We start from the raw sequence: 11510 nt of genomic DNA, 5'->3' as shown, positions 1-11510 counted from the left end.
TGGAGCCCACGGCTATGGCAACATTATAATGAAACCAAATGGTGGCTACATTCAAAGTTTAAAGGTCCTTATTACAGGCCAATTACTGCAAACACAGATGATTTAGACAACACTTATAATGCTACAACCAATGCTGTTGAAGTAATAAATGAGACTTCCTCACCGTTTATTACAAGCACTGAGGCGGTACAATCCACAGAGACATCAACCGATCACACCCAACATGTTGCAATGGTTCCCACAAAAAAAAAATCAGCTTTTACCGAAAGGACAATGGTAAACAGAGCTGTGATGGCTCCACCAGTGCCTTATGTTTCTCCAGGGCTCTACACAGTGGAATACCCATATGAGTATCACTTTACAATAAATGAGGCAGAGAAATGCAAGCAATCGAGGCCTTTTGCGGTTCTGATGGTGCCGGTGGCACCGCACGTCAGGGAGCACCGCGATACCATCCGCCGCACTTGGGGAGGTAACAGGTCAGTCCTGGGAAAGGCGGTGCTTGTGTTCTTCTTGTTAGGGCAATCTACGGGGGAGGACGCAGAGCGAATCCAGCAGCAGGTTTTAAAGGAGAGCAGAGAGCATCGGGACGTCCTGCAAAGTGACTTTGTGGACTGCTATAAGAACCTCACCATCAAGACCATGGTGATGCTGGAGTGGCTCGGCTCTTACTGCTCGGACGCCTCCTACGCCATGAAGATCGATTCGGACATGTTCCTGAACGTGCCCAACCTGATCAAATTGCTGCTGAACGCTCCAAAGGAAAACTATCTGACGGGCCTCGTGGCACACGGAGCCCCTGTACTAAGAGACCCAACATCGAAATGGTACCTACCTACAGAGGTTTTCCCAGCACCACAGTATCCACCTTATGCTCTGGGCCTGGGCTACATTCTGTCTCTAGACCTCGCCGGAAAGCTTGTGGAGGCTTCCAGACACGTTCAAAATGTGTACATTGAGGATGTATATGTGGGTTTGTGTATGAGATACCTGAACATTTCACCCACCAATGCCCAGAATTGGAATCAGTTTCATGTCATGCCTGTGCCTTACAATCGCTGCGCTTACTCCAAGATAATCGCCACGACAACACTTCACAACGCTGATCGAGTGAGTGAATGGAACGACTTCAACAGAACAGGATCCTACTGTTGATCTGGAATATTTACAATATTAACAGACTGCCTCAAATAGGATAAAGAAAATGTTTGGCTTTTTTAGTAAAACTGTTCCCTCTGTTCTATTTGGGCTGCACATTCCTTAATGACTTTAATCAGATGAATGCCTGGGTTAATTTGAACAGAGCAAGACTCTCCAGATTATCAGGATATCTATTACATTCCTTGAATAACCTTCAAGGTTATATCATGAGGAAATATATTTTTATGTACTTAATAAATATGTTTCCAAAGATTCAGTAAAGTCATCCAATATCTGCTAATAATCTAGTTACTATATGAATTATCTTATTACTATTTGATTGCCTTCTATCAACATGAAAAACTTTGATCTGCGTGTTGTACATGAAAGGTGCTATGCAAAGAAAGTTTATTATATCATTAGGGGTCCAGCCCCTAATAATATTGCCCCTCCTCTAAAGAGGATATTATGATTATGATGATGTTGATGATTATTACAGGTGTGTATGTACAGTATATATGTAAGTAGATATGTTACTACATATCTCATGAAAAGGGAGCAAACCACAAGAGCAACAATTAAATGAATTCATTCATTTTGCGTAACAATTAAAGGTGCATTGTATACAATTTACAGAACAGACTTGGAGGAAATGGAATATAATATTCATAAGTATTTTTTAAATTGGTTTATAGTTCCATGAAAATAGGAATCGTTGTGTTGGCTTTACCTTGGAATGAGCTGGAGCTGTCCATACATACATATGTATATATACATATATATATATATACATATATATATACATATATATATATACATATATATATATACATATATATATATACATATATATATATATATATATATATATATATATATATATACATATATATATATACATATATATACATATATATATATACATATACATATATATATATACATATATATATATATATATATATATATACATATACATATACATATATATATATATATACATATACATATATATATATATATATATATATATATATATATATATATATACATATATATATATATATATATATATATATATATATATATATATATATATATATATATATATATATACACACACACACACACACACACACACACACACACACACACACACACACACACACACACACACACACACACACACACACACACACACCGATCAGCCACAACATCACAACCACTGACAGGTAAAATGACTAACACTGCTCATCTCGTTCCAATGGCAAGATGACTGGGCATATATATATATATATATATATATATATATATATAAATATATGAAATCCATGCAAATGAAATCCATAGTTGACAGACATGACACAGATGTACAAAGCAGATTAAAAACCTGCTGGTCCACTCCTGTGAGCTGTGACTCTCCACAAAATGAGTTCCAACTGTTTATTGAACACTGTTAAAATTCACTGATGAAATTTGAAGGATCATCTACATTCACAGAAGAACTCTGAGTTTGGTTGGCAAAGAAAATAATGAAGTAACCCTAATGTCAAGACAGGTTGACCTGTTCAGATATATGAAGAATAACATGTGCTTGTGTGTGTGTGTGTGTGTGTGTGTGTGTGTGTGTGTGTGTGTGTGTGTGTGTGTGTGTGTGTGTGTGTGTAAAAAACCCACCATGGCCTTGTGAGTTGCTCTGTAATCATAATGAGTGTCCCCAAACGCCACAACCATACTTGTCAGTCATTGAGGTACTAAATGTCCAGGAATGTGTTGTTTTCTTCCTGTCCTTGGACTTCAAGTACAAGTTCAAGAGGTTATTTGTCACATACATATACATACGGTCATAAATACGTATATGCAATGAAATGTCATGACCCCCGGTGATTACGCACAATAAGCTCTATTAGCTCTAAAAATAGTAAAAATACTAAAATGTGCGCAATGGACATAAGGTGCTCTATGTGAGTTTGCGCCACATAGAAAATGAAAACACCCCGCTCTTAAAATGTTCATAAGATTGTATGTCATGGAAGCTCAACAACCTTTATCAAAATCAATACGCAGCCACATTGGCAAACCTCCTCATGCAGTTATTTTAATCCATCAATGGCTCAGCTCTAGAGTTTGGTGAATATACTGGATTACTATAGTACTTCATACGTCGAAACTTTGGACGGTTATGCAGGAATTCCCGTCCTGTACCTTTTCATATGAGGTGTATATGTGTTACGTATACAAATTGTATTTAATTGAATGGAATTTTTTTGTTAGAAGATATAGAAATTTAGAAGACCAATTAATATTTGCAAAGCCTGGGAAAAACAACATGTGATAAAATCTACCCACACACAACACACACACTGTATATATATATATATATATATATATATATATATATATATATACACACATACACACACACACACACACACACAAACACACACATATATATATATATATACTTGTGTGTGTGTATATAGATACACCTCTATATATGTATATATACATATATACACATATACTGTATATACATACATACATACATACATACATACATACATACATTTATATACATATATTTATATACTGCAGTGTGTAGAATTTAGCGGCATCTAGTGGTAACGTTGCAGATCGCAACCATCTGAATTCTCCTCCGCCTATAATACAAATAACATATATACTGTATATATATATATATATATAAATATATATATATGAAACACAGTAAAGGTGTTAAAGCCCAAGGCGGTGATACAGTCCTGCGCTAAGGTCCGAGCTACTGCTGCTTGCGCCACACGATGGGGGGAAGTGAGCAAAGTGATCCAATCCAGCCCCACGCTGACCTTCCGTCTAATAGGTTTGTTGCACCTCTTATTAACTAAAGAACCCGCTGGTGATGAAGACGGGGGTTAAAATTGCACTTCCGCAGTTTTTTTTTTCCTTTTCCATCAGATATATATGACTCGAGGCTGGACGCAGGTGCAGGCCAGCGCGATGTGGACGGTGTCGGTGTGGATCCGGTAGCGCGGCGGATCGCCCGGGCAGCGCCTCCTCCTCAGCACCGTGCGCGGCACCGTCACAGGCACCGAGTTGTAGCCCAGCTCCTCCACCCCGTTGACGACGCAGCCCTCGAACAGACACTCGGCCATGTGGATCACACGGGGAATCCGGTCTTCTTCCACGTCCTCTCTAAAGGAGACAAGGAGCAAAGCGCGTTGCTGATCGCCCAGGGAAACATGCGAAGCCAGGAGCGTCCTGAGGTCAGGGGCTTTCATTGAAGACAGACTTTTGGACAAATATATGAACTAGATCATGAGTATGCAATGTTATTAGAACATTACACGTGCCCATTGTCGGCGCTTTGGGCGATGGACAGGTGTCAGCATGGGCACTCTGACCGGTTTGCGGCTACACTGCCCCATACGCAGCAAGCTGTGATGCACTGTGTGTTCTGACACCTTTCTATCATAGCAGCATTAACCTTTTCACTTTATTTTATCAGGCTAGACTCTCCCCACGTGCATCAGTGAGCCCCTGGGCGCCCATAACCCTGTTGCCGGTTCACCGGTTGTCCTTCCTTGGACCACTTTTGGTAGGTACGTACCACTGCATACCGGAAACACCCCAGTTTTGGATATGATCTGACCCAGTCGTCTAGCCATCACAATTTGGTGCTTGTCAAAGTTGCTCAGATTCTTATGCTTGCTCATTTTTCCTGCTTCCAACACATCAACTTCAAGAACTGACTGTTCACTTGCTGCCTAATATATCACACCACTTGACAGGTGCCACTGAAACAAGATGAGAAATGTTATTCACTTCACCTGTCAGTGGTTTATGTTGTGGCTGATCGGTGTGTGTGTGTGTGTGTGTGTGTGTGTGTGTGTGTGTGTGTGTGTGTGTGTATATATATATATATATATATATCTACATACATATATATATCTACACATATACACACACACACACACACATACATATATATATATATATATATATATATATACACACACACTATGTACACTATATATATTTCTGTATATACACTGTATACATCTCATCTCATCACCGTTATCAGTTCCAGTCTGTCAGTATTCACTACGCTGGCATTGGCAATGGCCACGCCCCCTTACCCTGAAATAACACGGGTCCTCGCTAATCGACCAATTCACTTAATGACCTGGTCCTAGGAACGGAACATGGTCGTTAAGTGAGGAGTACCTGTAATATGAACGCTTTCAAAATGTATTTGTGTAAAAATCATTCGGATGGGCAGGAATGGTGGCATTTTACGCAACAAATGCTTCCATTCACATGATGGGTAGTAGAAGAAAAAAAAGGTATTGAATAAAGTACTCCATTGGTATCAGTATCACTTTAAGGGTACTGGTATTGTCATTTTTTAAACAAAAATTAAAGCCCTTCTGTTGAATGACTTGTTCTGAAGTTCTGTGTTTTACCTGTATCTCCAGGGAGAGAGGGAGCGGTGTCTGTGGTCATGTGATGATGTCCGCAGTTGGAAGATGGGGGACTTCTGTCTGTCCCATTGCGTCACAGACTTCCTCACCCTCTCTTGGTCCATATTCCACGTCTGGCACCTGGCCACTCGGGACTCTACCTGCTCTTGACTCAAACACCTGCGAGCCGCCAGGCCGTGTCCATTGAGGATGTACAGCAAGCCAATGGTAATCTACAGCAAAACGAAAATAAACCAAGGCTGGTAAATTTTTGATTTCCAGGCCTGATCGCACTAAAACATATAATACAACCTTTGAGGTAAATTACCGCTCTCAGATTTGGGCAGTCCATCTCGAATCTGGAGTGCTATTGATTTGTGAAGGGCATTGCAATACAGGACACCATATAAATAGGCTTTGCTCACGCTTTCTCTTGGAGGGGGAGCCCTGGCAGTGTGTGTTAAATATTTTCCAGTATGTGCTGTTCCTTTTGTCACAGTCTGCGTCTGAAATCTGCTAAACCTTACTAATGCTTGGATGGTTTGTCATAGGTCTTTCGGCGCATTTGTAGTGAACTCAGTTTTTTTCTGCTTTGATTTTAATCCAGGACGTCTGTAGATCGGAAGTTGTCTCAAACAAACTTTCACGGCCACTTCATTTGCGATCTCAAGCTGATCTCCCACCAGCATGGACAAAGTCGAGGGACCTGGCAGGTTCACAAATGGGTGGCGGGTCCATTCCTTCCCAGTCCGTGGGTCCTTGGCAGTCGGGAAGCAACGCTCAAACTCCTTCAAAAGCTGAGGTACCCCACAATTTCAGTTTGCCTTTGAACGCAGCCACTTTGTCTGCCAACTTGAAGACAGTCGCCGTTACCCCCCCTGAAGCAACAGATTTAGTTTGTTGAGCAGGTTGAATCTGTCAGACAAATAAGCAGGTTTTGCGACCCATTCTTTGCTCGTAAAATGTGCTGCCAGTGGCGACCGTTTTTTCTAAGAGAAATCTCCGGAGCGGCTCACGTACCTCTAAAACCCCGGCCAGCGACCTACCCTTGGCAAGCCACCTAGCTTCCGTGTATAGGAGAAGACGTTCGTGCTCCGGGTCCATCTCCTCACAAAAGGCGGGAGTTGAGGGCATCTACTTTGACGACATCGTTCAAGGCGCTGTTAAGTTCAGGTGACATTTTTTCGGCCAGCCAGCATTTCTCTGTGAATGACACAAAGCGTTGACTCACATTCAGGTGCAACCTACTTAACCCCGAGTAGCGAAGCCAGAAGGCCGTCCGGTCGCGGCAGTAGCTCCGTCCGTGCACACACCGACACAAATGGACCAGTCCCGTTTTCCTGATACGTAATCGTTCAAAGACTTGAATTGCTCCTCAGCTGCGGTGTCGGGTTGGCAACAACAATGCACGTAACATATCCTCATGCACATCCTCCTGAAATATATATCGCACAAAAACAAGCATTATTGTCTTGTCCTCAACATCGGTAGACCTGGAACGCGTACCACGGTGAATCATTCATCCCCTCCATTAATTGTTCCTCAATGTCCTCTGCTATGTCCTCTGCCTCACAGCAAGAAGGTCCTGGGTTTGATTCCCGCCTGGGTTGCTGTTGGCACCGTGCTCCGGCGGGTTATCTCCCAAATAGGAGCCTTTCTGTGTGGAGTTTGCATGTTCTCCCCGTGCTCACATTGGGTTTCCTCCACCTCACGTCAGTAAGTACCCCCACCAAAAACATGCACACAACAACATCGTCTGACCAGCGATGGACACTTATCACCTGGTCCCCGGGCGCGTCCACGTACGCTGCCCACTGCTCCTGGCTGTGCCCCCGGAGGAAGGACAAGCCAGGATGGGTCAAATGCAGAGGAACCATTTCACCAGCCACCATCAAAAGCATGTGCATGTGTGTGTGTGTGCAAGCATGTGTTGTAGTGTGGTGTGTTGCGTGACAAATAAAGTCAGTGTGTGGCAATGCACCGTGCCACCGTGCCACACAAGAGCTGTTATGTCAACATATCTCCATACTGTCAGTGATATTGTTCAGAAGATGGTGCCAAATCCCATAACCAAATGAGTTCTGGAGCAGATAAAATGCAAATGTATTCCTGGAAAAATGACTCTCCTGTGAACTGGTTGTGCAAGGGAAACTTTAAAAAGTTCAGGTTTCTTTTTTTTTTTTTTTTAGTTAATAATCGTGAACTTTAAAGGTAATGATGGCATGACTGAAATCTCGAAAGCATGATATCTCCAGTTCAACAGATCTTCATATGCAATCACTAAAGTTAACTTAAGTTCCTTTCATAGATTTTCATATCAGTCATTTTAACATATATCGTAAACTCCCATAAAATAGTTGTATCACCCGCCGTGACGCCGGTGCAGGAAGCCCAGGGGAAGTCGGCGTGGTAGGCCGACGCTCCCCGCTTCAGGATCAGCTGTGTCTGGTTGAGCTGACAGGCAAATCACGGGCGCCTGGTAAGTTTTCTGATGTATCTGTCCATGAAAACCACCGGGAAAAGACACGTTCTCTGTGTGTTCTTAATTTTGTCGTTTAGTATTACCTCCGCACTGGAGCGCTGCATGTTGGACTTTTTTTACATTCAATTACAAGATGTGTGCATGTGGGAGATGTGTGCAACTCACAAGGGGATTATTTGAATGACTCTCTCCTCCCCTTAAAGTTCATAGGGGATTTTAAATTCTGTTGAACATCAGTTGAGGAAGTCATGCTATTTATATTTTTCTCAGTTGACCAGATGGATGACTCACCAGGTCTGCCTGGACCGGAAACCACACACATCAGGCAGCTTTCATGTATTATGGGCTACTGGCTGATATCATTCAGAACCTCAAATGGCCCTCATTTCCCTCCGAAGGCTGTCCCCTTAACACTCAATAAAACCGACTTTAACAAAATAAACACCTCTTACCCAACAAGCTGAAACTTATTTTCATTCCTGGTTCGGTAGGGTGGAGACAGCTGTGATCCTTGAAACATTTTAGTCATGGGTAATAATATTGGTGAAGTTATATTGGTAATAGTGACCCTTTACTAGAGAGACCCTTTTACTTGAGTAAAAGTTCAAAATGACTCGATTGAAAATACCACATTGACATTTCTACTTAAGTAAAAGGTTAATAAGTACTATACTTAGTTACTACTAGTCATATGCACATATATAATATGACATAAAGTGCTTCTGTAGCTTATTTCTCTCCAGATGAGTGCTCGTGCAGATCCTGATTATAATCTACAACAAAGAAATAATATGGGATATGTATTTTTTTTTTAACTACATTGATGTGACTGTGTGACGTAGTAGAGTAAAAAAGTGGAGATCTTTAATTTAAAACGTAGTGGAGTAAAAGTTTTGAATATGATTAGTTTAAGTATAACACTATGCTTAAGTAAGTACAGGTACTTGAAAAATGTACCTAAGTACACAAACAAAGTATTTGTTTGTATTGTACTTTGTTACTGTCCACCACTGTCGAGTGATAATATCGTATTTTAAATATTCATATCCGATTCTTGTTCACCTTATTAATCATGCACTCATTGGATAAGGAAGTCTGCTACCAACTGTAACGTCACAGTGAGCTGACTTTCTCACTGATCTGAAACCAGTGACAACACTCCCTACCTGTCGAGGAGGAGAGAGAGAGAGAGAGAGAGAGAGAGAGAGAGAGAGAGAGAGAGAGAGAGAGAGAGGCAGGAAGAAAGACAGATTAGAGAGGAGAAAATCCAGCAACAGTGGAAAGGAGCGATCAAAGAGCAAGAGAACAAGGAAGTAGTCAAGCCCCAAACATTGTGTGTAGGGGAGTACGGAGACAGAGCGAGAGAGAAAGAATGAGAGAAAGGCACCGACGGAGAGGGAGGTAAGGGAAGAGGACGAGGGAGAGGATAGAGAGATAGAGAGAGGCGTATTTTCTGTTCCAGGGCCATATGGCTGCAAGGCATCACCCAAAGCGCCGCTCTGAGATCACTGGCTGTCCGTAGAAAGGTCAGAGTTCAAAAACAGACCACAACTGTGAGTAATGTCTGTATATTTGTATATATTCATTGGACTTTCTGACTGTCCCTGTAACCATTTACACCTCTGTGCAGTTTCCTTTCAGTCTGTAATTGTCTCTTACCAAGTTGTAGAAAGTAACAAAGTGCAAGTACACCCAACTGTACTTAAGTACATTTTATGTCGGTATATTCTGTTTGGGAGACTTTTGACTTTTGCGCCATTATTTATAGTATTTCTCTCTCGTCATGGCGCTTGGCATAACAGTTGGTCTGTTTTTGGGGGTACTAGTCGGGCTGCGATGAGTTCAGCATCACAGCCGGAGCGGTGACTAATCATGTGTGAAAAGGCAGTTATAGCTTTGGGTGTTGCTCCCTGATTGTGGAAAGATACTGCCACCAGAGCGCCTTATCACACCCCAGACATTCACCATATTTGTTCATTTGTGCGTGTGTTAAAGTGTGGTTCTAGGTGTGGTTCTATGTGTGGCTCTCAGTGTTGTTCTTAGTGTGGTTCTACAGTAGGTGTGGTCCTAAGTGCGGTTCAAAGTGTGGCTCCAAGTGTGGTTTCACAGTAGGTTTCGTTCTAAATGTGCTTCTAGGTGTGGTTCTGAGTGTGTTTTATGGTTTTGTGCTCTTCCGCTGTGCTGTAAATAACTGCAGTGTGAAGTGTAAGCTGTCCCTTTAAGTGTCTCAAATAATACGGGGCTGTTTGATGTTTGTTCCTTCTCCACTATGTATTCAAGGCTGTCAATGAGTAAACCTGTTCTGTATCCACACGGCTTTTTCCACTGTTTGGGGACTAACCTCACAAATACTGCTTTCTCACTTAATTGTTCTTTGACAAAAGGCCTTTGGAAGGCCCGAATCCTGTCATCCACTATGTGTTCATTTGTTCCTCATCTATATTCCGTGATCAAACAGAAATGGTGGTTTACAGAGTCAGTTATTTCACTTAAGCCTCTTTGTTTTAGAAATGATTGAAACTCTAACAGGTGGAGAAACTTAACAGGTTGTTGTCGGGTCAGATTAACCTTACCAGTTAAAAAGTTGACTGGTGCAGATTTAGAAAGTGATTTTAAAACGGATCTATGTAGGCTGCTACTTTCCTTTAAATCAGTAAGCAGTGGACATTGTAAAAACCCCTATGCACTCATTGTAAGAGGAAGATGGTCAAGATGAGGAACCCAACTGCAAGACACATGTTTGAGGGAGTATTGACAGGGGTTTGAGAAGACACAAAAAAACCAGAACAGGCAACAGACGGAGGATAAGGACCGGCAGGAACTCGTGACGGGGGAAGGCAGGGACTCACGACCACGCAGGGAATCCAGAAGCAGGGACCAGGAGCAGAGGAGCCGGCGGAGAAACAGGAGCTCAGAGTCCAGGGTACACACAGGGAAACAGGCAGGGACGTGGAACGGGCGAAAGGACATGCAGAAACTTAGGTAGAAACACAAGCAGCAACAAGCAGAGATACCAGCACGAACTAACACCAACAGAGTGAATGGAACCAGGTTAAAGACAAGGGGAGTGACGAGGAAAATGGAGACAGGTGGTGCGCTAACAGACTGGGGACAGGTGTGCAGTGACAGGGAAATTAAGTGACAGTTGACACACACAGGGAGCCAGAGAGGGACTGAGGGACCTCGTGGCAGACAGGGGGAGCTAGATGGAGACAGAGACAGACGGGATCAAGGCAGGGGAAGGATCATGACAGTACCCCCCCCCCCCCCCCTTCAAGGGACAGCTCCAAGATGTCCCAGAAAGACGAGCAGGATAGGGGGAACGGCCAGAGCAGGGCTGACGACTCGGAGCCAGGGACAAGTCTGGCCGGGCCGACGACTCAGAGGCAAGGGACGACTCGGGCCAGGCCGACGACTCGGAGGCAGGG

At 42.6% G+C, this 11510-nt stretch overlaps 1 protein-coding gene across 1 annotated transcript; it reads left to right on the top strand.

Moving 5' to 3' along the window:
- Positions 1-273: 273 nt before the first annotated feature.
- On the top strand, positions 274-1155 carry LOC307227850 (beta-1,3-galactosyltransferase 2-like; the record flags this gene model as incomplete). The annotated part of the gene is made up of 1 exon (XM_079997294.1): positions 274-1155. The coding sequence occupies one exon, from the start codon at positions 274-276 to the stop codon at positions 1153-1155; it is 882 nt and encodes a 293-aa protein (XP_079853420.1).
- Between the last annotated feature and the right edge of the window lie 10355 nt (positions 1156-11510).

This window comes from Zeus faber (assembly GCF_960531495.2).
Source record: "Zeus faber genome assembly, chromosome: 3".
NCBI classification, from domain to species: domain Eukaryota; kingdom Metazoa; phylum Chordata; class Actinopteri; order Zeiformes; family Zeidae; genus Zeus; species Zeus faber.
Note: the sequence above shows the minus strand (reverse complement) of the source record. Positions and strands in the feature narration are given on the sequence as shown.